Raw genomic sequence first — 26,960 nt, 5'->3', positions numbered from 1 at the left:
AAATCAATAACACTAAGCTTCAGAAAAACAAGTCAATACACTGCTACACCACATACATGGATGGGAATTGTTTTGCCTGAGAATGTTTTTCTAATTCTGTTCAGTTAGTTTGGTAGTTTACACACCCTTATAACTCTGCAGCTAAGATATTCACTTACTATGTTCAGGTCCAACCTAACAACTGTCTGTGTCTGCTCGTCGGGCAAAGCTAAGGATGATAAATCCTTGTCCAGCGAGCAGATAGAAGGCGGACAAATGGAGGCTGCAAATGGCAGCATAGTCCACCTGTCAATGTGTTAGAGGTATTTGAATCACAAAAATAGGTGAACTGAATTACAATTATTATAGTGGGTAGTTTCTTTTCACGTATTGATTAGTACTGTTGGGTGAATGGTTCAGTCCAAGCATGAGTTTGGGCCAAACATTGACTGTTTGGCCCGTTTGTCCAACACCCAAATTTGCATGGAGTTTGGCGGGTCTTCGCACGATGCACATTGCACATTGCATTTTGTGCCCTAGTTTTTTTGGGGGGCGGGCCAAAATCCATACCAGACTCTTATCCGGGCATGCAGTCAGGCAGGTCAGGAAAAGGGGGGACGAGTGAGCCCCCCGAACCATACCAGTTCACTTGCCCTCAACATGAGGGGGGTGGGTGCCTTGGAGCAGGGGGACTCTGCAACTCTGAGTCCTTTTAAATGTGACTTCCTTTAGAAATTTAATTTTCAGTTTGGTTCAATTCAAAACATGTTGCAATCATTTTCCAGCATGCACAGTCTTCTTATGACCCGTATGTTATCAGTCTTCTACTGTTCAACTAAAGTATATGCTGCTTTTGGATTTTGTGCAATTTATTGGAGATTTAATTTGGTAATTTCTTTAGTGAATCCACTAGGAAATCAGTGACACTGTTATAAGCTCCTAATGGTTTACCCAAGGGAACATATATAGATAGAGATAGATAGAGAGGATATATAGATAGAGAGGATAAATTGAAAGTCCAGCTTACAATGCATGCACCATATGACATTAAATTCATCTGTTCAAAACAAAAAAGCCCTCACTCAAGATTTCATGTGATGGGGGGTTCAGAAATTATTGTAATGTCCTACAGCACATTCACAACATAAGGCACATGACATCATGTGATTTTTGATAAATACTGGTGCAAAAAATACAGCTACTCTTAACAAAATTGTCACTGAAATATATGGAGATTTATGTATGTAATTACTATTTTTTCATATAGTAATTTATCTTATTGTTGAATTTACATTGTATTTTTTGCACCAGTATTTGATTCAGATTGATACCACTTTATATTTCATGAATTATGGTTTCCATATGCATTATTTTTCAACTGAGTGTTATTAGCGCCCCTATTATCAAAAATCAATTATTATTATTATTATTATTATTATTATTATTATTATTATTATTATTATACAGGATGTATATAGTGCCAACAGTTTATGCAACACTTTACAATATAGCACAGTAGTTCTACATTTTTGATAAGCAGATTTATAGATAATATTACAAAAACAGAATAATTCTGCGCTGTCTAGGTTGTTAAGCAGCTAGAAAAACCAACCGACAAGTGGAAAAAACAAACAGAACATATAAATTGTAGCGCTAAAGGTTATACCAAGTGATGAACACCATGTATAGAATTACAAAAATGTAATAAACATATATGTGTAAATACATATGTAAATAAATATAGGAAAAAAAGTCTCTATAGTGACATGTATAAAAATGGTGACAGTCCAATGGAAGTGATATTCCTCCAATCCAAACATGACAAACGATATGTGAAAAAGAAGAAGCCGCCACCAATTGAAGAGAGGCTTACAAGAACTATTAAACTCTGAAGAACATTCGAAAGGGTCAATGAAGCATAATGAAAATCCTATAGGACCGATCATCAGCTGCATCTCTCATGCGACATTGAATGCTTCAAGGCGTGAAGCCCAAGGTGCGTGGATGATGGATGCTTGTGGGGAGTGACCCACCAGAGGCCAAGCAACAAAGCCAAATGGAGAGTATTCAAAAAAAGGAAAAAAGGGAAGAGCACATAGCGTAATACTGTAAAATAAAGCATTTTATTGTAGGTAAGAACACTTACATTAGATGATAAAAAATGGCGCTGATCAGATAAAAGCGGCAACAATGGGGTCCCCCGATGCGTTTCGCAATCTAGTGCATCATCTGGGGTGTGAATTTTTGTAATTCTCTACACGGTGTTCATCACTTGGAATAACCTTTAGCGCTACAATTTATATGTTCTGTTATAGATAATATTAGGCTATAATCACTTTGGCACAAGGTTGTTTTATTTTTATCACATGACATCATGTGATCCATCTCGCTCATGGAGTGAACTTGTGACTTAAGTGTCATTGAGGGGCCAGCATAGCGATCATAGAAAAAGAAGCAAGCAACCGAAGACGTTCATTTTCAAAATGGCAGGACAGGAGCACAGGCAGCATAGAGACTTCATGAAAGGTGAACACTAGAACAATATTGTTGTAGAATGAGATCTCCCAAAGGCACTGGTGACATTGACTTTCCAGTGGGCATCTGTGTGGTCACCACCAGTGCCTCAAGGAAACCAGAAAGTAGGCACGCAAAAAGGTAAGTAAAAGCAATGTTGTTTTTTTGGGTTTTTTTTAAGAAACATCGGCTGTTGAGATGCAAATTTGAATTTTAACGAAAGTGGAGTAGGTTCACTTTAACAGACCAAACTGGAGCAAATAAGAAAGGTTTATTGTTAGGATTTACATATAATCTAATAAAGTACATCCAATTACCGTATGAATTGGATATTTTATAAGTCAACGTTCATCACTAAACTCCAGATATTAGCTGTGTATTGTTCATAAGTGCTCTGGCCTCTAGCCGTGTTCATATATTAAACTCTTAACAACAATTTATTTGGCTGCTTGTGGGCTGTTGAATCAGCTTCAGGTTGGTAGAAAGAATGAAGTCCTCTGGTTATGATGTTGGACCGTGTTTGAAGATAGGTCACACAGTTATAATAGCAGCCAGCACTGTGAAGGTTTTCTCAACATTCTGAAAAGCGGCATGATTCTTCTTCCCCCGTGACCTCTTAAAAGCAGGCCGCCTTTCACCTTTTGTATCAATGTGAATTGTTGTGTGCTGTTATTTGTGACTTTTGTAATTGTTATAATCAGAACACTGTAAAATGTCTTGTGTGAATACAAAAGGAAAGTTTGCCTTAATACGTGGAAAAAAAATATCTGGCTGGCCCATTAAAAGCCATCGTAGCTCAACAGTCTGCAAATGAATAGGAAATTAGTCATTTACTTTGCACAGCTCTGAATTATCTATTGGGAAAAGCATACATAATTTGTGTTCAGGTCAAGGCAATGTCAGCGACTGGCATAAGACAAGTGAAGTAGTTAGGGATTTGCATTGGAGGCGAGTAACTGATGTCCGTAACAGCCGAAAATAATTGAATTTTATGATTTTCATCTCTTAACACTGAATCTGTTTATGTACAGGTAACCGAAACGAGGACTGGCCCCCTTGGCTGCAGTAACTACGACAACCTGGATTCTGTCAGCTCTGTATTGGTGATGGGTCCTGAGAGTAAAGTGCAGCTTCTCGGTAAGGATAATATTTTCTTTTCTTCCTTCATGGCTCTCTGATTCTCCATGCTGCATCTTAAAGCTTAATTCCGGGCAGGCAGCTAAATATACAATTGAGATACATGGGGCCTGCTTTACCTGCCAAAAAAATTTGGATTTCTGTCCATTCAATTCTGAGTTTTACACAGCTCTGCCACACAGCAGAGCTAAATTGGTGACCTGATTCCTCTCCAGGTAGGTCACCTTCCTGCTTTCAATCTGTGACTAGGCATGTGCATTTCGTTTCGTTCCGAATCGAAATTCGGATGAATTTTTCATTATTCGGACGCATACGAATTCCCGAATTGCAATATTAATGAATTTACCGAATCCGAACAAACGTTTTCGATTCCGAATCGAAAACCTGCGGACGAAATTCGATCGGAATTCGAAAAAAAATAATAATCTTTTCGAATCGAATTCGAAAACAAATTATATTCGAAAAGAGACTATTTGTTTTCGAATCCGGTCGAAATATTTTCGAATTCGACCGGATTTTTCGAAATTCGGTTGAAAGCAAACGCATTCCAAAAACGGTCGAAATATTTTCGGATTCGACCGGATTTTTCGAAATTCGGTCGAAAGCGAACGAATTCCGAAAGCGAATTTAACACATGTAACGAACCTAACTTAACAAAATTAATTAAATAACGAATTAAAACGAAACAAAACAACATTTTCCCTTTTGCACATGCCTATCTGTGACCATACAGTAAAGTTTTAAAAGCAGATGGATGAGATCATTACCTCCTCTATTCTGCTGTCAGCATGTCTCTTACATGTGAATCCAGCACACCCGACTGGCCCCTAGTGCTGCCCCTCCGTCTTCAGTCTGAGTGTTGCTGTAAGTTGGTAATAGTGATGTGGTCACTAGGAGAGCCAAAATGGAACAGGAAGCAAAGACATCCCAAGCTGGTGTGGAAGGGGGGCACCTTGTGATTGCTGCACCTCCTGTTTTCAGAGACATGACCCTTGCCAAAACAGGTCAGTGCTTAGTGGAAGTTCAGCAGACACACAATGTCGATCTCCCTTATCACACCAGCTTGGGACATCTTTGCATCCTCTTTCATTTAGGCTCTTTTGGTGACTACATCAGTATTACCATCTTGCCTAAATTCCTCTCCCAATGCCAGCTACAAAGTGAAAGATTGTCTAGCAACTGGTGGCATATCCTGGTGCTCCTGTGGATATTGTACATTGATGATAAGCCCTGTTCATGTTACTTTATTGTAGGTGCAATTTCTTTATATTTTTTTTATTAAATGCGTTTAATCTGCATCTATTGCACTATTTTTTATTGTTATGTTTTTGCATGTGTACATGGTCGTTGGCTATTTGCCAAGCTTACAAGAGTACTTAGTGCAGCTTTGGCTCCAGTGAAGCATAAAAAAAATTAAAATTTGACTTACACTAGTTGTATATAAACTTTTTTTTATTAATATTATTCCTGGCTGGGGTTCAGCTTTAACAACTCATTACAATGGCATAATCCTACAAACAAAAATAATTTATTGAAACTTACCAAAACTTGAATACAGTGCTGAATTTGTTTTCCTTTCTGGGCTTTTTTTGATGGATCGTTTTCTGATACCCACTGATCTGGCCAGTAACACACTTCCAGTCTTAGGGTGCCAACACTCTTGTTCGTGGAACAATGGAGACAACCTTGGACAGTAGCATTATCAATCTAGGTAGACGATAGTGTTAGATGCACCAGTAGCTTTAGATGGTTTTAAATAACAAATCCAAACTCCAGCTAACACTCTTTAAGCAGTTACAGCCACAGTTTTGGTTTCTTTTTTTGAATAAACGTTTTACATAAAGAATAAAAGATGGCCATTTTAACCACTTAAGGACCCCTTCACGCTGATATACGTCGGCAGAATGGCACGGCTGAGCACATCCACGTACCTGTACGTGGCTCTTTAAGCCCAGCCGTGGGGTCGCGCGCCGCCGGCACCTTTCAACGTGACCGTGGCTGTGGGACTCGCGGACCCGATCGCCGCTGGAGTCCCGCGATCGGTCCCCGGAGCTGAAGAACGGGGAGAGCTGTGGGTAAACACAGCTTCCCCGTTCTTCACTGTGGCGCCGTCATTGATCGTGTGTTCCCTTTTATAGGGAAACACAATCAATGACGTCACACCTACAGCCACACCCCCCTTACAGTTAGAAACACAGATGAGGTCACACTTAACCCCTTCAGCGCCCCCTTGTGGTTAACTCCCAAACTGCAATTGTCATTTTCACAGTAAACAATGCATTTTTAATGCATTTTTTGCTGTGAAAATGACAATGGTCCCAAAAATGTGTCAAAATTGTCCGAAGTGTCTGCCATAATGTCGCAGTCACAAAAAAATCGAGTGCCGCCAGTAGTAGTAAAAAAATGTTTTTTATAAAAATGCAATAAAACTATCCCCTATTTTGTAAACGCTATAAATTTTGTGCAAACCAATCGATAAATGCTTATTGCAATTTTTTATACCAAAAATAGGTAGAAGAATACGTATCGGCCTAAACTAAGGAAAAAAAATGTTTTTATATATTTTTGGGGGGTATTATAGCAAAAAGTAAACAATATTGCATTTTTTTCAAAATTGTCGCTCTATTTTTGTTTATAGCGCAAAAAAAAAAAACCGCAGAGGTGATCAAATACCACCAAAAGAAAGCTCTATTTGTGGGAAAAAAAGGACGCCAATTTTGTTTGGGAGCCACGTCGCACGACCGCGCAATTGTCAGTTAAAGCGACACAGTGCCGAATCGCAAAAAACTGGCCAGGTCCTTTAGCTGCATAAAGGTCCGGGTCTTAAGTGGTTAAGCACCCCTGTCAATGTTAAATTGTTTGTCTCATCCCTCTTAATTCCAGTTTTTCTGGCCAGCTTGTTCTGTTTAAAGGACAGTGAAAAATAACAAACTTACTGGCCAAACCACTAGGTGAAAATAAATGATAAAAAGTATAAAAAAGAAAATACATTTTTTGCTTTAATACATATCCCCCCCAAAGATAAAAAATAAACACATTTATTCATCAGTTTAGGCTGATATATATATTCTTCTACATATTTTTAATAAAAAATTGCAATAAACGTATATTGATTGGTTTGTGCAAACATGATCGTGTCTTAACACTATGGCATAGATTTAGGGACATTTATTGTTTTTTATTGTTTTTACTAGTAATGGCGGCGATGTATGATTTTTAGGGGGACTGCAACATTGCGGCGGACAAATCTGACCCCAAATCACACTTTTTGGGGACCAGTGACATTATTACATTGATCAGTTCTATAAAAATGCACTGATCAATGTAAAAATTACACTGTCAGGAAAGGGGTTAACACTAGGGGCCGATCAAGGAGTTAAGTGTGTTCCCTAGGCGAGTTCTAAATTTAGGGGGGGGTGGGCTCACTGGGACATGATAGAGATCACTGTTCCCGATCACTGGGAACAGAAGATCTGACATGTTCCCTGTCAGAACTGGGATCTGCCTTTTTTACACTGGCAGATCCCATTCTGCCTCTGTACTAGGCGATTGTGGGTCGCCAGTGGACATTAAGTCCGCCCAACCCTTGGGCATGTGTGCAGTGGGAGCAAGAGCACGCTGGCCCGCTACTGCGCCTGCGCGAGCTGCCGTACAGGTATGGCAGTTCGCACAGGAGAGCCGACCTGCCGCCATATAATGATGGTGGCAGGTTGGCAAGTGGTTAATATCACTTTAACATTTCTCCAGAATAATCTTGGGGTATCTTGTTGATACTGGAACTGAAGTAGTGGCTTGGATAAGCTATGAAACGTCTTCAACATTACAGAACAAGTCCAATTAAATGTGACTTACTACAACTAACTATACCTTGACCTAGATAAATTAGAACCTTCACTATCAAATTGTGTAAACTTTATTTCTCATTGTGTTCTCTTTTTCTGGCTTCCTCTTAAAATCATGTATTAAATGCAGCACTGTAGAGGGAAGAGATGTAGGGTATGTTGAGGAGTCAAAGAACTCTTTATAGTTCGAAAAGCATGAACCCTTTCTCTTTTTTGTTTAACTTGCTTTCACTTATAAAGCAGATCCTGCACTGCCACCAATAACACATTCTTAGCAGCAACTCTTACTAAAATAGGACACAAGGACAAAACTTGTACAAAAGGACATCATCATTCAGAAAGTGTGATGTCCAAATACAGCCCCGGTTGTATTGGGATAAAGTCAGTTGTTTTAATTGACTTTACCAAGTAACCCTCCCCCCCCTCAACCCCGATCCCCCAAAATGGAAAAGTAGTAATCAAGCAAACCATTGGTTTCCTCTTTCCTAACATGGCACACTGCGCCTCCTATAGAAGAATTAATGAAGAATTCAATGTTGGGGTTGTTTCCAGGTGCCATGGTCATACATATTGATTTCTATTCATGTCAGAACAAAAAATACAGCAGTGAGGTTGTTAATTCAAGTCGGAACTCTGTAATGCAACATACTGTCTCCTAATGAGATTCTGTAAATGCTAAAGCAAGACAAATGCTTTGAAAGCATGCCTTTATGAAAGCTGACAAAGAGTCATTTCAGGTATTCCCCAATAAAAACCAGATGCAGACAAATGAGTATGCAGCAACACTGGAGAATAGAGGTCTAGTTGTTGTAACTAGTCACTGAATCAGCGTTGAGCACCAAGGCACAAAAGTAAGATTATAGTAGAAAAAAAATACTGTGCTCCTCCAACAGAATAAATACATAAATGAAAATTAAAAGGTAAAAAGTAAGAAACTATAGGTGTTATATTACACTAAAAAACAGAAATAGATACCAAAAGCTGCGCTGTAACAAGAAGTGACTAAATAAAGATCCCTCTCTAATAGAGAAAATTAAATAATATAAATGAATACAGTAACCCAAGTGATGAGTGTAAATACTAAATAAGCCCAGATTTTGGCAATCCAGGTCAGTGGAAACCAATGGCTGAATTCAAACTTAAAATATGCAAACATAATAAAATAAAAATGCAATGTAAAAAACACAACAACCCAGTGTAATGTGTATTTATAAAGTCCAAAAACAGCATAATCCGCAAAATAGCAGCGGCGTCTCAAGAGTGAATTCAGTGTAGAAGAACATCTCCCAACTTCCAGAAGAACGTGAAAATAGAGAAGCCACCACCTTAGATAATACTGCCTCTTACCAGCTGGATTGATTTCGGATTAGGAGATCGCAAGCGCATGAGACAGATGACTCTCAACAGCTCTCCACCAGGGGGCTCCTCGTAGTAGCTTTCACATGTGAAGATGTACCATGGAAAAAAGGACTTGCATAGTATAAAATCCAAGGTGACTTTAATGTTAAGTATAAAAATGCACACTTACAATTAGTCAATTGTTATGGAGCATGAGAATAAAATCAAGCTGGCTGGCTCCTCGATGTGCCTGCCTGTGTCTTCTGGGTTCAGCTGGTGGTGCGGTGACGTCAGAACGTCGCCTGCCCAACGTTTTGTCGCAAATGGGCGTGGTCACGGGATAAAGTAAGATTCCATGTCCTGCCTTTTAGTGGTTCAGCTGTATACTTGAGGTAGTCACCTGGTACAGCACCCCATCACTCTCCTTCTTGGTCAAATAGCCCTTACACAGCCTGGAGGTGTGTTTGGGGTCATTGTCCTGTTGAAAAATAAATGATGGTCCAACTAAACGCAAACCGGATGGAATAGCATGCCGCTGCAAGATGCTGTGGTAGCCATGCTGGTTCAGTATGCCTTCAAGTTTGAATAAATCCCCAACAGTGTCACCAGCAAAGCACCCCCACACCATCACACCTCCTCCTCCATGCTTCACGGTGGGAACCAGGCATATAGAGTCCATCCGTTCACCTTTTCTGCGTCGCACAAAGACACGGGGGGTTGGAACCAAAGATCTCAAGTTTGGACTCATCAGACCAAAGCACAGATTTCCACTGGTCTAATGTCCATTCCTTGTGTTCTTTAGCCCAAACAAGTCTCTTCTGCTTGTTGCCTTTCTTTAGCAGTGGTTTCCTAGCAGATATTCTACCATGAAGGCCTGATTCACTCAGTCTCCTCTTAACAGTTCTAGAGATGTGTCTGCTGCAAAAGGTGGCTACTTTGAAGAACCTAGAATATGAAATATATTTTCAGTTGTTTCACACTTTTTTGTTATGTATAATTCCACATGTGTTAATTCATAGTTTTGATGCCTTCAGTGTGAATCTACAATTTTCATAGTCATGAAAATAAAGAAAACTCTTTGAATGAGAAGGTGTGTCCAAACTTTTGGTCTGTACTGTACATCATCACACTCCCTAAACCAGGGAAAGAACTAACAATGCCATTTGACCTATATCCAAACTCCAATGTGAAGATTTTTGCTAAGCTTCTGGCCACACACCTATAACATTATGCCAACTCTGGTCCAACCAGGCCAATCAGGCTTCAAATTGTGCAGGCGGGCCCCTGAGGCCACAAGAGGAATCATCAATATAATTCATTATGCAGGGCTCAATCCAAAGCCATCTCCGCTTCTTTCTATTGATGTGGTATAGACATTTGACTGGGTCTATTGGCAGTGAGTGTCTTCTCCCCTCCTGGTCTGTGTCTTGGCATCTTTGCCTATCCACAAAGGTGTTTTCTCTTTGTTTTGGTTTTAATGTATGCACTTCTTGATGATATTTCAGACAGGTGATAAAAAATACCTGTATTTCCTGAAAAATCAGGCTTTGACCTGTGAAACATGTTGAGTGTTGAAACTTTATCTATCTGGAGGTGTGGGCCTAGTGGACTATTATATAGCCACTAGCTTATTCCACTCAGACATTGGTTCCAACCTACAAACAATATCTTATGATTAGATATAGAATCAGCCCAGACACTGGCCCTGGATTGAAACCTTACTGACTAGATACTTCACGTCCTGCTGGCAGCTATACTTACTATATATTAAGCGTTGGAAAACGCAGCTCGTACCCAATCCGTCTGAAACTATTGCCGTAATTAAAACTCAGTACACATATGAGAAATCCTTGTCCCTCATATCTGATTTATATGCAACTATTGACAAATTCTGCCAAACCTGGATTGACTGGTGTAATGACTGTAGTATACATTTATAATAATTGTTAACATTGCTACCACTGTTGTGTTGCAAAATTTCCTGTAAAAAAAAATAATATTGTTGATATGTATCTTCCTTATATCCCCATGGGCTACTTTTCACCCCCCCATTGTTTTGTAATTTTCTCTCTGAGTAACTCAAAATAAATCTATTGGAAAAAAAAACTTCCATGTTTGACTTTACTAGCTGCATACTTGTTTTAGATCAGTGAATCAGAAAAAATTCTCATAATGACAGCTAGACAACTAGCATTCTTAGGAAGAGGTTTCTTTTAACCCATTCCTTTAGCATGCCACATACAGTTGTACCTTGGATTTCAAGCATTTTTCGTTCCAGGAGTATGCTCATAATCCAAAGTACTTGCATATCAGAGCGAGTTTTCCCATTGAATTCAATGCAAACTAAAATAATTTGTTCTGCATTAACTTCAATGGGGTGCAATACCGAATGCTGCCAGAGGTGGGGGGGGCGCCAGAGAGCGCCGAAAACTGCCGAAAAGGCCCAAGAAAACTTTGGCTTGTTTCCTGTGCCCCCGTACCTCAGGCCAAATGAGGTACTGCAGGCCTATTTTTGACTCTGCTCAGCATTTGCGCCCCCGTACCTCAGGCCAAATGAGGTACTGCAGGCCTATTTAGCTTGAATTCTGCTCATCTTGCGAGTCAACACACAAACCGAGTCAGAATTTTTTTTTAAAAGTTGCTCGCAAATCAAAACGTTCTCAAACCAAGTTACTCTTAAACCGAGGTTCCACTGTATTTTTCTTTCCAGAACTACGCTGAAGAGTAACATAATTTTATTAAATGTTAATAATATTTCAAAAATATAATGTTGCAATCATTTGAAGGATCTATATAAGTATTTTTATTGCATCTAAGTCCCCTATTTTTTGTGCACTAGTATACTGTAGAATATATCCTTTACTAAGCTCTAACATTTTCATATCAATAATTATACAAATAAGAATTTAAATAAGATAAAGAAAAATAGTGAAATACTAGGATTACAGATAGAGCTAAAAAAAACAAAAGAGATGACAACAGGCATAGTTATTATTTTTTTTGACAATGAAGACATTGAAGTTGTAGACAGTTTCAGCCTCCCGGAGTCAATAATCAATGAGAAGGACTCCAGCAGTCAAGAAATACAACACAGTCTAAAACTTGGCAGAGTTGCAATAAGTGGCTTAGAGAAGATTTTCCAACGCACCAATGTATCTTTACAAAGGTTTGGATTGTTCAAGGTATGCTTTTTTTCTGTAACACTTTATGGATGTCAAAAACTGACCTTTGAAGAAGCAGGACAGGAAGAGCATTGATGCTCTAAGGTTCAGGTGAGGCTCAGATGATCTGACTAGTTTCCATTTTTGGATACATTAGGGGACAAGATTTCTTGAGACACTCCTATTTTCTTGGAAAGGATTGAAAGTAGGGGAAGGTGAGAAGATTTTAACAAGAAGATGGATCGACACAATTATAATGACTGAATGAAGCATTGAACGGCCTTTGGTCACAAATAGAAGATAGGACATGTTGGAGATATTTGATCTGTACGGCCTGCAGGAGACGTTTTTCACTCAATGGCAGTTAGTTATAGTCATTTAGAGATTCTTTAATTGTTGACAAAGACTAAATGATACTTGTTACAGACATCAACAAACAAATAAAAAAACAGAACATTTATTGGACTTAGCACTTTCCATCTAACAAAGAAAATTAAGCAGTTGCTTAAATTAAAGTAACTAATTAAAGACAAAACATATTTACTTATTTTTAGATCAGAGTGGAGGAGGAATAGAATGCTTGTAAGGTCTTTATTGCAGTCTATGACCCCTAAGGGAGATTCACCCTCTGTATTTGTCCTGCTTAACATTATCATGGAAAGTGAAAGTAAAAGAAAATGTCACATTTTGGGGTTGTCCCCAGAAAAGTAATATAAATATTATAATGGTGACCTGGGGGTCCCCAAGGAATTCCCTTAATTTGCAAGAACACATATGGTGAAAAAAAAAATTCTGACAGGGGTTATAATAACCCTCCCTTACTTTATCAAAAATTAAAAAAAACATTTTTGCCTATAGTTCTGCTTTAAATATAAGTACCTTCAAGTCCCCTATATAAACTAAACAAAGTTCATGTGCTCAGTGTTAACAGAAAAAACACTCAGAAACATGCAGCCAATGAGACCTTTTATATACAGTGTGTATATATATATATATATATATATATATATATATATATATATATAATATATATCTTATATATATATATATATATATATATATATATATATATATATATATATATATATATATATAATATATATCTATATATCTATATCTATATATATATATATATATATATATATATATATATATATATATATATATATATACTTACCCAATTTATATTTACTTTTAAAATTTTTATAGATACCTACCCTGCATCTGCTCCTGAAGAGTGGCACTTTAGCCATGAAACACGTTGAGCTATCAGATGCTCCTTGCTTTACATCCTTAAGATTAATACCAACATTATGTTTCAATTATGCTATTTACTGTGGAGACACATTACAATGAGTTTGGATTTTTTTCATGATGCTACTACTGTGTACTATTACAATGATATGCCATTATGCCATCATATTATTATGTATTATTTTATGCAAATAAAGTTTTTTATGCTATTATTATAGATAATTATGGTATACCCACCAGACACATCTATGTCTTGAGGTCTCCTTGACTGCATATTTCACATAAAGTCCAAAACCCTGCTCCTATATATTTCCATTATCAGAGATGGAGGCATCTTTATTGGCCTCATATAAAGTCCCATACCCTTTTTCTTTTCCTTACTGCCCCCTGGTCATCCATCCATATGAACAGATCCCAAGAGCAGGGGTGGGCAACTACAGCCCTCCAGCTGTTGTGGAACTACATGTCCCATTGCAGGACTGACAGTTACAAACATGACTCCCAGAGGAAGAGGTGGTGGGAAGATTAAAAGTTACTCCCAGAGGCCCTATGGGACTTGTAGTTCTGCAAAAGTTGGAGGGCTGCAGTTGCCCACCCCTGCCCAAGAGTAAAGACTCAGATTATTACAAATGCCATCGATGACTGATTTTTATATGTACTCGTAACCATGGAGGACAAAGCAAGCATGGGACAGAAAGGAAAAAAAAGGGTGGTATTTGTTTCCAGGGAGGGGGCAATAAAATAACTGTTGCAATACCCTACATGGGTAAGGAAGAGTCTTGCTTTAACACGTGTAGACAGCATTCCAGCACCGAATCTCGTCCTGCCTGCTGCAGAGGATGACCCCCGCCTCTTTCTTCACATTATCCGTTTGTCTGGAAGTAATCTGCTAGAAGCTTTTAGGTGACTTCTAAACAAGAAATGCCTGTTTGAGATCCCAAACATAGACCTCTCTGGTGAAATAAAAAGAGAACAAACTGTGTTGTCAGGATACAAGATTTGCTGAAAAATTAATGAAACTGTTAGTGAACTCGGACTCCTTGCATCGCTACTCGTGTTTGCAGTGCCAGATACAATGCTGCCTCTTTGTCTTAAATCCGTCAAAGCACAAAAGTCTCAAAACTTTCCTCTTTTTTTTTTTTTATTGTTTTTCTAAGTCATTGGGTTTATTTTATGCTAGCTCACTCCGACACTGGGCACTCGGAAATAGGCACAGTACAATTTAGCTCCTCTGTCAGCGAGGCGCTTGCAGGCAAGTGTGAACCTGATGCGAATGCACAATCACATCCAATTTATTGTATGCAAAGATGTTTACCAATAAAATACTTTTTTTTCTGCATTTATTATTTATGCTTAAAATAGAGCCAAGGTTGTATTCCCAGGGATCCTTTGTTAGATCAGACATTGATGTTCAAGCTGCTGTAATTAAACTAGAGTTTCTGGGTCTCAGCCAATAGGAGACAAGCTATCAAGTTCTCCTCCATAGCTCTCCCAGGCAGACGGAAACAGGTACAAAGTGTGCACCTGGTTTTAATAGGTGAGGCCCATAAATAATAGTTACAGCGCCTGCTAATTAGCTCGGGTTGCGGAAGATGCACTTACGCTATTCCTAGAATTACTAGCCTGAGATCAGCAGGGTATATATTGAGATGAATGCCCCTTCGGCTCTATTAAGATGAATGCCCCTGCATTGATATGTACACATATAAGGATTCAGAAAAATTCATTGCCTTCTGCTTCTAATTGGGAATATGTCTCTCTTCTCATTCCCAGGGCTGCAGGCACTGCTTCCTCAGTACTTACGAGTGAAATTTGTGAGGGCTGCATTGTCCTATATTTCCTGTAACTCCCAGGGAAGGATGGAGTGCCAAGGAGGCGAATGTTGGTGCCACTGTGATCCTGCCTACCCACAATGCAACTGCCCTGTGGAGGACATCCATATACTGGAGAAGAGCCTGACGCAGACACAGGAACAGGCGACTGGTCAGAACAAAGAGTTTGAGGAATCTGGTAAGTTGCAAAGTGAGCCAAATTGGGACTGACATGTTATTACAGTTATAGGTGGAGCCTGGTGGAAGATCTCCTTGTCATAAGTCACAATCTGTTCTGTCTAACAGGGAGTTCTTCCTGCTTCCAACCCCTTTCACATGGGCACCTCCGCTAAGCGCAATCCACTTGCTCAGCGGAGGATCTCACGGCTGATCATCACTGAGCAGGCAGGTGACAGGTCCGTGTCCGCTCCACAATGCAGAGCAGACATGGACACAGTCCCCATTTCCTATATGGGGCAATCGGATGGAAATGGACGACCTCTCCAGTTCCATTTGCTCCGATCTCCTGGACGGATGGAAAATAGGACCATTATCTGTCTGTCTTTTGCAGACAGGATTGTATCGGATGGCAGAGGGTGTCAGCTGACATCTGCCGCTCCATAGAGGACATTGCAGGGTCCGATCGGGTCTGCCTGAAAAACTGACAGGCGGACCTGATCAGACAGCCTGTGTGAAAGGGGCCTTTATGTGTTATATATACATACATCCCAACCTTTTGAAAAGGGAATGAGGGACACCTATTAGAATAATTATGTAGGCATAGGACACACCCCCTTAAAGGAGAATTGTAGAAAAAAAATATTGGTTAAATATTGGTTAGACTAAACAGACGGTGATGTCACCATGCTTGGGGCTCATTGAGATCTACAAGTTCATGTGCCTCAGTGGCAGAGTCACACCCAGCAACAATGTATTCTTGAAATGCCAGGAGTCTGAAGAGAGAAATAAAGTCCAGTTTCAGTAGGAAGTTTCTAAGTATTATGGGTCTGATTTATGACAACAAGCTTAAAGAAGTGAAGGCAATCTCTATAGATTCCAAAATATGTATTGTAAATGTAGTGCAAAGAGCAATCATAATCTGCAAAAAAAGTAATCCATTGCAACCAATTAATAATAATTTTTTAGGGACCATTCATGTTCTGCGATTCTGGTGCATTGAGTTAACGCAAGGACATTAATGCAGGTTGTGTTGATTGTGTTAAGGCCGTGATGGCAAATGGATAGGCTGTTGTTGCTCTAGATTTGGCAAAATTAAAAGGACGTGCAGCATTTTTTCCGATGCAGAGCACCACATTGAGTAGTAGTGTGTTACCATGCAGCGATGCAGAGTGTTAAGGTAACACAAGTGTTACCGCACCAAAACACACTTGCCTTGTTTGTGTCTGATCAGTTTGGACTAGTCTACCAGAATATGTGAAACTGCTAACTTGCTGCAGGTCAATTGTATCCCGAAGCGTCCCTGGGAAGGCATGTTTTTATTTTTAACAAAACACCTGCCTTCTGTCTAAGCCTTTTCCCTTTTCAATCTTCTGATAAAACTGTCCCGCTGTTATTTTTTTTCTTAAGCATCTTTGAGATGATACGCTTGAATTTCTAGTGTAGAAAAACACCTTCTTTATTTGTGTTTCCACATCTTTCCTTTTTTTTACCATTCAAAACAATTATTATAAGCCGATGAGTCATCAGCTGTCAATGGGGTTCCCCGCTGAAAGCTGAATGTAAAAAATAAATACAATTTTTGGAATTGTCAAAAACCATCTCTTTTTATTACATTTTACTGCTTTTTTTGGTAAAAGGGTAGGGGTACGATGTACCAATACCCATTTACATGAGGGGCGGGATCTGGGGACCCCATTCTTTAAAGGGGAGCTTCCAGATTCCGATAAAGCCCCGCCCACAGACCCCGACAACCACCGGCTAGGGTTGTCAGGAAAAGGCCCTTGTCCTCATCAACATGGGGGCAAGGTGTAAAGCACCCATGTTGAGGGAATGCGGCCTGGTATTGTTCACTAGTCCCCTCCATTTTCTGACCTGCCAGGCGGCTTGTTCGGATAATGATCTGGTATGGATTTGGGGGGGGGGGGGGGGCACGCCATTTTTGGTTTTTAATTTTGGCGTGGGGTTCCCCTCCGAATCCATACTGGACCTAAATGGCCTGGTATGGACCTAGGGGCATACTTTATTTTTTTTTTTTTTTACATTCAGCTTCCTGTAAGAATCCCCGCTGACAGCTGATGACTCATCGATTGCTAAGGATGTGGTAGCTGGCTTCCTGGCCCCCTGCTTAGCAACTAGCTATATACTGTGATAAAATAAGAACCGAAAGACGCAATACACATAAAGAATTGCATCAAAAATGCACCACTTACATTTCTGGTGCAGCTCTATTAAAGTCTATTAGCCACAAATCGTGGGGAAAAAGTCCCCGACCCTTTCCAAAAACGCACTGGCCGCAAAACCCATAGATGTGAACTAGTACCATAGGAAACCATGTTAATTGGACTGTAGTGCGTTTTCTATAAACTGCAAAACACACTAAAAAGCACATAGGTGTAAACGTAGGGTCAAGAGGTTGTAAACCCTCACATATACCCAGTGAATTAACCAGCCTCAGATGATAGAGAGATATAAAACAAATCTCCCTACATATATTTTACTGGTTTATCTGCGGTCTTCTCTTCCCTACACACCTTCAAAAAGGCAGAAAAGTTAAAAATCTTTCTTCATCTGTCAGGAGCACAGAGGAAGGGGTGAAGAGGCTGCAGTAACAGTGTGTGAAAGCTGCTTGGAGGAAAGGCACACACCCCTCCACATAGCAGAACAGTTGTGAATAGACAAGCTGTCTGCTGAGCTCTCCCCCCACACACACATTTTTCTCATGTGTCGGGAAAACTTGAAATAAGTAACTCATGCTGACAACAAAGAAACGAAGCACCAGAGAGAAACGACACTTAGAACTTTGGAGAATGACAAGTAAACACAACAGCTATACGTGCTTAATTTGGATTTCATGACTGAGGTTTACAACCACTTTGAGCAGAGGTATGATTGTGGTAAGGCTATACAATTTAAAAAAAATAAAATAATAATTAAGCCCAAGGATAAATGAGATCCCATCAACTACAGCCATGGTGCTGAACCCAGAAAACTAGCATTACCTAATAAAGCACAAGTTCACCTTTTTTTTCTTCTAAATTCCAGCTCCCCTATGTACCAATATATCATTAATGTGCTTTTTTTGCAAAAATATCAAAGCTTTCCATTAAATCTACAGACAACTACTTCTCTTGTCCTTGTCAATGTATGTTTCCAAATGTATCCAATGCTTCTGCCTTACTTCCTGGTCAGTCTAGAGGTCATGACACAGGAAGGAGTTGACCAGCTGACCTCATTAGCACACACACCCTGCATCATTCACCGTCCTACCTATCCACCCATTCCCAGCTGCACGTTTTTAAATGAAATGCAATCAATCAGTGAATACTTACTCACTAAATACACAATATACAATCAGACTGCATAGTGTATGGCATCTTTATACAAGTACATAGGAGGGAGTGGACAGAAACACTCAGCTGTCAAACACAGTTCACATCTCTGCATAGTGGGAACTCGCATTCTCACGTGCATTTTTTTTTATAGTGGCGCTTGGTGCGTTTTTAAAATTGATTATTGGTACAGTGCATTTCTGAAATGCAAGGAAACACACATATGTGAATGGAGCCTCATTGTTCTTGTGTTAAACGCACCAATTTCACTTTCAGGGCCCATTCACGCATAGCATAGTGGGAACGCACATTTTGTGGCTAGTTTTTCCTTTGACACGCATAGGGCAGCCCATTGATTTAAATTGGCTGCACTATATGTGGCTTATGGGACATTTTGGAATTTTTTGGATTACGTGATTTGCAGCATTTGCAACTTGTTTTTTTCACATGGCAAAATATGTGTTTGCTTCTGTGTTTGGTGTGTCGTTAACAATTAATTTTAGGTGTATAAAGGTGGCTATACTCTATACAAACTGATTGATTGCATTTCATTAAAAAAAACATGCAGCTGGGAATGGGTGGGTGAATGATGCAGGGTGTGTGCTAATGAGGTCAGCTGGTCAATTTCTTCCTGTGTCATGACCGCTAGTCTGACCAGGAAGTAAGGCAGAACTAGTGGATATGTTTGGAAACATTGATGAGGACAAGTGAAATAAGTGTCTGTAGATTTAATGGTAAGCTTTGATATTTTTGCAAAAAAAAAAGTACTATAATGGTACATAGGGGCGCTGGAATTTAGAAAAAAAAAGTGAACTTATCCTTTAACCTCCATGAATCCACGAAGGTCAAGGAGCTGATTTATACCGATTGTTTAGAGAACAGATTTTTAAAGATTTTGCTCATCTGACGTGTTGATGATTACAGCCAGGGCTTTTTTTCAGGGGGAACTTGGGGGAACTCAGTTCCACCACCTCTGGCTCAGACCCTTTGGTGCCTGCTCACCACAATCACTTATAAACACAGAAGTCTGGTTTCTGTGTTTACAAGTGACAGCTTTGTAACCCCCTGAACTCTGCACTCTGTATGTAATGCAATTCTGGTATTTAATGCCCCTTTAAGACCCTCCTACTGTTCGTGAAATCTGAACGGGTCGTGGTTGAGTTCCTGCACCTATTTTCTGAGGAAAAAGGCTCTGATTACAGCATATGATGTCCTGATATTATATGAATCCTGTCTTCCACATATCAAAATAGTTGCCTCCAAACTAAAGGAATCTGTTAATGTATGGCCAGCAGAAGGTATTATTTTGTTTTATTTGTTTCAATAACTGAGCTTAAATTTACTCTTAAACAAGCAGTTGCACCCTAGACACCAGCAAATCACTTGCAAACAGCTGATATTTATACCTTTTATGAATATACACCTTTATCTTCAAACATAATTCCACTTGAAGATTGATTAAAAACCAAATACTGCATATATCGCGCTGATTCAGTCTGCGAGTGTTTCAATTACGGTTGCATTCCTTTCTTTGGAAAAACTTCATATATTCCTCAAAGGGAATTCTATTACACACAACAAGAGGCAAATGCTTAAGACATCCTTTCATGCTCTTCCAAGGGGTATTTTACCCGCATCTTGAATATCTCACCGCTTGATTAACAAGCTGTGCTTAGTTACATACAAAAATGCATCATAAATAAAATTTAAATAGGACGGGCACTGTGAATGTGCCAGTTGGTATGGTTGATGCAGGACAGGAGACCACTGGAGCATAAAATTGGAGACATATACCTTGATTTAAACTCTGCCATAACAATTTGCGGCATGATTTTGTTTGTAACGGAATATCAGTGTTATCAATGATAATATATTTACCTCCAAGTATAGTACTCAATTTAACTAGGGCAGCCAAGGATCTAAGAGGCCTTGGCATATTATACAGTTCTTACTATACAGAGTTTTTTTTTCTAAAGGTTACAAAGCCAAATAAGCTAATTTACATGCATGAGTTTGTTCAAACATGATTGGGACAAACATAGATCTACACTCAGACAAAAAGCTAAATAAATGAATACATTCATTAATTAAAGAAAAAGAAAAATTATAAAAAATAAAATAAAAAATAGGGCAGACTAGATGGATTATTTGGTCTTTATTCCTTTTTCTGCCATCAGTATGTTTCTATGATGTCGATTGGGTGAAAATGTTTAAGTCACAAAAATTTAATATTGCCCAGGTATAAAAGTACTATTCTTGAGGGTTGCCATGGAATTGTTTTTCTTCTTTTTTTTTTTTTTTTTGTTTTGACCATCTCTGTTTTTTGGGACCTTTCACACATGAAAAATAGAGTCTTCTGCCCTTCAATAAATGTTGGCAGTAAGTAGATTTTTTTTGTACTCACTGTAAACATTATTTCCTCTAGTAGATTGTTAGAGGACACGGATCCCTTTCCTATTATGGCTGTCTCTTTTTGTGTTGTTGGCCTTTTTCCACAGTTACTGTATGTTCTGGCAAGGTTGGCTTCCAGGTGAAATCTTTTTATAGGGAGGCAGCAGTTCACATTATCCCAAGCGCAGATTTTTTTTTATTTAACCCAGTTAAGACCCGGACCAATATGCAGTTTAAGGACCTTGCCCCTTTTTGCGATTCGGCACTGGGTCACTTTAACTGACAATTGCGCGGTCGTGCGACGTGGCTCCCAAACAAAATTGGCATTTTTTTTTCACAAATAGAGCTTTCTTTTGGTGGTATTTGATCACCTCTGCAGTTTTTATTTTTTGCCCTATAAACAAAAATAGAGCGACAATTTTGAAAAAAAAAAAAAATTTTTACTTTTTGCTATAATAAATATCCCAAGAAAAGATAGAAAAAAAGATAAAAAAAAAAAAAAATCCTCAGTTTAGGCCAATGCGTATTCTTCTACCTATTTTTGGTAAAAAATCATATAGCGTTTACAAAATGGGGGATAGTTTTATGGCATTTTTATTAATAATTTATTATATATTTTTTTTTTTACTACTAATGGCGGCGATCAGTGAATTTTTTTCATGACTGCGACATTATGGCGGACACATCAGACACTTTTGACACATTTTTGGGACCATTGTAATTTTCACAGCGAATAGTGCTATAAAAATGCACTGATTACTGTGAAAATGACAATGGCAGTGAATAGGTTAACCACTAAGGGGCGCTGTAGGGGTTAAGTGTGACCTCATGTGTGTTTCTAACTGTAGGGGGGCGGGACTGGACGTGTGAGATCAGTGATCGTCGATCCCTATATCAGGGAACAGGCGATCACTGACATTGCCACAGAGAAGAATGGGGAAGGTTTGTTTACACTCATTTCTCCCCATTCTTCAGCTCCGGTGACCCGATCGCGGTGATCGTGTCCCATGGGCACGGTCACAGAGCTTCGGACCGACGACTGGGCTCTTAAAGTGGACGTATATATATACGCCATGTGCCCAGCCGTGACATTCTACCGAAGTATATCGTCGTGCGGCGGTCCTTAAGTGGTTAAGGTTGGCTTCCATGTTTTTCCTATTTTTCACTGCTTGCTACACCTCAGCCTATGCTGATTGTTTAAGAGAAAACTGCTTAATGGAGCTCTGTCCTTGCCTCTTAAAAGCATCAGAGTTGATTTACTAAAACTGGAGAGTACAAAATCTGGTGCAGATGTGCATGGTGGCCAAATAGCTTCTAATATAAGCTTGTTCAGTTAAGGCTTGACAAAAAAATATGGCAGCTGATTGGTTTCCATGGAATGCAAGCCATACATAGGTCAAATTCCAAAATAATTTTCTTTTGAAAATCTAAAATGTTGTGCATTTTGGAATACAATGGTGCCACCATTGATTTCAAAATTTGACCAACCAAGCCTTCAATTTCACCTCACATGTTGCTACAGAAAAGACATTTAGTGGCCGGGAATTTATTTTTCTTTTCAGGTCACAGCTCATGCCCATTTCTTTTTTTAATTATATTTCCCACACGATTCTTTCTTCATTGATTAATAATTTGTATGTTTTAAAAAAAAATATCTAATATGCCTGATTGTTTAGGTTCAATCAGCCATTGCTACAGCCCCACTAATGGTGTGAAATTTTAAACAAAAATTCTTAAAAGGGGTTGTAAATGCAGAAGGTTTTTCACCCTAATGCATTCTATGCATTAAGATAAAAAGTCTTCTGTGTGCAGCAGCCCCCTCGGCCTCCCTAACATTTACCTGAGCCCCATATCGATCCAGCGATATCCACGAGTGCCTTGGCCATCCGGGACTCTCCCTCCTGATTGGCTGAGAGAGTAGGGCCATTGGCTCCCATTGCTGTGAATCAAAGTCAGTTAGCCAATGAGGAAAGAGAGGGGGCGAGGCCGAACCACAGCTCCATGTCTGAATGGACACACAGAGTTGCGCTTCAGCTTGTGTGCCCCCATAACAAGCTGCTTGCTGTGGGGGCACTCGAAAAAAGGGAGGGGCCAGGAGCTTTAGCCAGTGACCCATGAAGAGGAGGATCCAGGTGAAAGAAAGAAAAAAAAAAGAAGACTTTAGTATCACTTCAATCACGATATTCGTAATACATTTTTTATTGCAATTCAACCCATGTTTGGCCAGGAAAAAGCTGCCCCGCATTTTGCATTCTCAGTAAATCAAATACTTTGTTTGCCTTTTTTATTATATCCATCCCTCTCTTTTGGGACCTCCCACACATAAAGAATAGAGTCCTGTATTCTCCAAAATGTTTTGGAGAAAATAAAAAAAATTGTACTCACTGTAAAATTATTTTCCCCAATAGTTCATTTGAGGAAACAGCTCCCTTTCCTCTTATGTTGTCTCTTTTTGCATAGTTGGCCATTGCCACAGTTATGTTTTGCCGAGTTTGGCCTCCATGGCTTTTCTGTTACTCTTGCTACTACTAAACCAAATGTTGATTGTTCAGGAATGTTCAGTAATGCAGCCACTAGATGGGGCTGTGCCCTTTTAATTTCCATAGTGTCCAACCTCCTAGAGGCAGCAGTTATGTTAAAAAAAAGTTGGAATAAAGTCCCGTGCCCTCCAATGAACTACCCGAACACATGATTTTATAGTGAGTACAAAAAATCCTACTTTTATCTGGAGTTTTTTTTTTTTCATCATCACATCAAATTGCTCTTTTTCCTCCACTGCTCAGTAGGCACTTCACATAAACTTGCTGTTAACGCCAGCCAAATTGTAGAAATATTTTTAGGAGCATAAATCCATGTGATTTTCTTTCTGAAAGGAACTTTGGATTAAAAATGTATAAGATAACACGTGGTGGTTTTAGCAGATCTGTTCAACAAAATCTTTGAAGCCCAACTGACCCATTTAGTTTACAGTTGCAAAATAAATTTCAGGTGCATCAAAACAAAATGTTTTGAAAGTTTTAAAGCTAATTTCCTTTAGAAAGCAGGCACACCCTGAGAAGAAAAGCCTGCCCCTGGCAGCATACTGCAGATGAGAAACCTTGCTTTTTGTCTGGAAGCATTGGTCTCTCTACAGAGATCTGAATGTCCCACCAGCTGGGTCAGAGATGGAGCTCTCCCATCATGCAAGTCAGCAGGGAGCATACAATAAGTCAGGGGTGCTCAACCTTTATGTAGCGCCACCCTACTTTCAGTACGGGCGCTACACTAAAATTAGTGGGGAATGGGAGGCTTAATCACTCCCATTCATGAATTATGGAAATTTAGGCTGCTGCTAATTCCAGAATCTGTCCTGTAGGTCAGTCTGCGCGCCAGGGGTGCGTTGACACCCCTGGGCGGCAGTTGGCGCTAGAGGGGTTCTGGGTGATCCACCTCCTTTCAGCAGCCAACCAGGGGGGTTTTTCTGGGGGGGGGGGGATATATCTGTGGAAGCCGCGTTTGGCAGGTTGTTCTTGCGGGCCCGAGTTCCAGGTGCGGTACCCACCTTTAGGGTACGCGCATCCATGGGCCCCGCCACCGCATCCTGCCATGCCGAGGTTGTGCATCATGCACCTTGATTAGAGAGGGACCCCAGCGGCTTGCTGGGTCCCAAACTGTTGCTGAAACGATCCCAAGCTAGAAGCTGTGTGGTGGGAATTGGCTCGGGAGAACCTGAAACCAGAGGTTGTCCGGAAGGCCTAGGCAAACCACCGGGGATCCAGTCACCGCACCGTATGACAGGCATGCTCAGGCTGTCAGTGGGTGACATTGATTGAACTAACTGGGAGGATTTACTTAAACTGACTTTTCTAAATCCTAAATTGTCCAGCCTGTGGCAGAGGCCCAGGGGCAGGCCTGTGGCAGAGGCCTGTATCCTCCCAGTGATTTTTTGCAAGTGACGCTTCGGTTTCCAGGCCGGAGATAACTGTCTGTCCAGGGGCACTTTACCCACCCTGATTGGGTGGCGACGAATTGATCTGCATCATTGCTTAGAGCAGGCTTGCTCTCTTCTAACATCCAGAGGCCTGATACTAAAGTCCCTCTACGCTCATCAGCCTTTTTCCTGTCGTGTGCCCTGTAATGTTGGCCAGTTTGGGCCTTGGAATAAAGCTTTGAAACTGAATTTGTGTCTGGACACTTGCTCTTTATTCACACTCACAGAAGTCACCCCTAGACCAAGTCAAAAAGGTAACCTAGAAAGCCGATCCTGAATCAAACAGCGGCTCCTGCGTGATTTAGTTTCAGCAGACAGAGGGCTAAAGCCCACTGTCGGTTGATGTCACAGAGCTGTTCCAGGCTCAAACAAGATTGTGACAATAAAGTCAGGATCCGCCCACATGCCTGGACCGGCACCCGGCTCAGCCTCCACAGACCAGCGCTCCAGTGAGCCGGGGGAGGGGTCACCAGTTCTCTGCTTACAGAGATGCTCACTGAGAACCGAGTGAACAGCAGGGGTGGGGGGGCTGTGGGTGGGGGGCAGATGCAGCATCGGGCTGATACGGCATCCAGCTAGGTATGAAAAAAAAAAACTTTTTTAAGTGATTTGGTAACCAGTTGCAGGGCACAATGAACTATGGGTTTTTACAGCCCCCCAAACTGCAAATGAAAATGAGCCCTTACTGTCCTGAGCCTCCTATAAGGCTGCTTTCACAGTGATGCACTGCCATTTACCAGGTTAGCTGTGCTTTGCCATAGACTTCTATTAAATTTTGTGGGTTCAATAACATTTTGGAAATCGTAACCAAACCCACAGGTTATGATAGAAGTCTATTGGTCAGTGCAGCTAACCTACAGGAAAGCCGCAGGTGCACTGTGCTGATGAGTGTGAAAGTAGCCCAATAACCCTTTTATTTAAGTGCCAACATGCTCATTGCAAATGTTCAGTACATGCAATGTTTAATACTTTTCCTCTTTCAGCTTCTGTTGGCTTTTCTCTCCAGGCTGCTTGAAAGGTCCCAGTGAAGTGCACTCGGTATCTCTCTGCCTGGGACAGGAGCCGGCACTACAGCGGAAGCATCAGCTTATGTGGCTCCTGCTCCCTCCGTGGCCACCTGCTTCCTCTGTGACCGGCACTAGCTCAATGGATTCTGATGCTTTGGGATAATGGTTCAGCACCCCATTGACTGCGATCTGGGCTTGCCAACCCCTCATCCAAGTGCATGAGGTTGCAGGCCACATCAGAGGGATCCGCAGGCCACATGTGTTTGATCACCTCTGCAGTATGTGTTGGTGCCAGGCTGCCAGCAGAGCTATAGGTCTGGCTCTGCGGGGGGTGCATCAGACTGTAATGCCCCGTACACACGGCCAGATTTTCTGAAAAAATGTCCGGCCATGTGTAGCCTCCATCTGGCTTTTTTATTTTTCGGAAGTTCAATTGACCCTAGATAAAGAACTTGTTCTCTTTCTTTCCGTCGGACTTTCAACGGACTCACGGCGGACTTTTGCACGGTCAAAAGTATGACCGTGTGTATGAGGCATTGCAGACAGACCACTGCTTCCACACAGAGTGCAAGGGACTTTCTCTGTAGCATACTGGCAGGAGACCAGCTTTTCTGTTCAGGTTGTGGCTGAATATTAATCAACAGTAACAGGGGTATGCAAGCACATGAACTTGTTTTTTGCCTTAAATTATCACCCAATTTGAGTAGAAAACTGCATGGGGTCTGAGGCATTCAGAATGGCACACACCATCTCCCACGGGAGATCTGCATATCTTTGAGTACCCTAGGGCCCATTACAAAGAGTTCTGCCCAGATGAAGGGCTGGTAGAGTGTTTTAAGTCAGGCGGCTTAATGCACAGAAGGACTTAGTGAAGCATACTGTTTGCGTTACTTCGCAGCATGGTGAATGTTGCCTGCAGCATCTGCTGCCTGTGAATATGAGACACCCGTTCATCTTGCTTTTTTCGCCCCCAGCAGATCTTCCCACAAGACAGCATTGACAGCCAGGCTGAATATGATGCTTACATTGAACATGCCAACTATGACT

General features: G+C 40.5%; 1 protein-coding gene across 1 annotated transcript in view; it reads left to right on the top strand.

Annotated features, from left to right (window-relative positions):
• Positions 1-26,960, top strand: part of BRINP2 (BMP/retinoic acid inducible neural specific 2) — a 419,477-nt gene that overhangs the window by 332,566 nt on the left and 59,951 nt on the right. Inside the window, exons 5-6 of the mRNA XM_040360364.1 lie at positions 3,525-3,630; positions 14,999-15,235. Coding sequence (XP_040216298.1) covers positions 3,525-3,630; positions 14,999-15,235 — 343 coding nt within the window. The remainder of the gene's footprint in view (positions 1-3,524; positions 3,631-14,998; positions 15,236-26,960) is intronic.

The sequence above is a fragment of the Rana temporaria genome, chromosome 7, assembly GCF_905171775.1.
Source record: "Rana temporaria chromosome 7, aRanTem1.1, whole genome shotgun sequence".
Lineage (NCBI taxonomy): Eukaryota > Metazoa > Chordata > Amphibia > Anura > Ranidae > Rana > Rana temporaria.
Note: the sequence above shows the minus strand (reverse complement) of the source record. Positions and strands in the feature narration are given on the sequence as shown.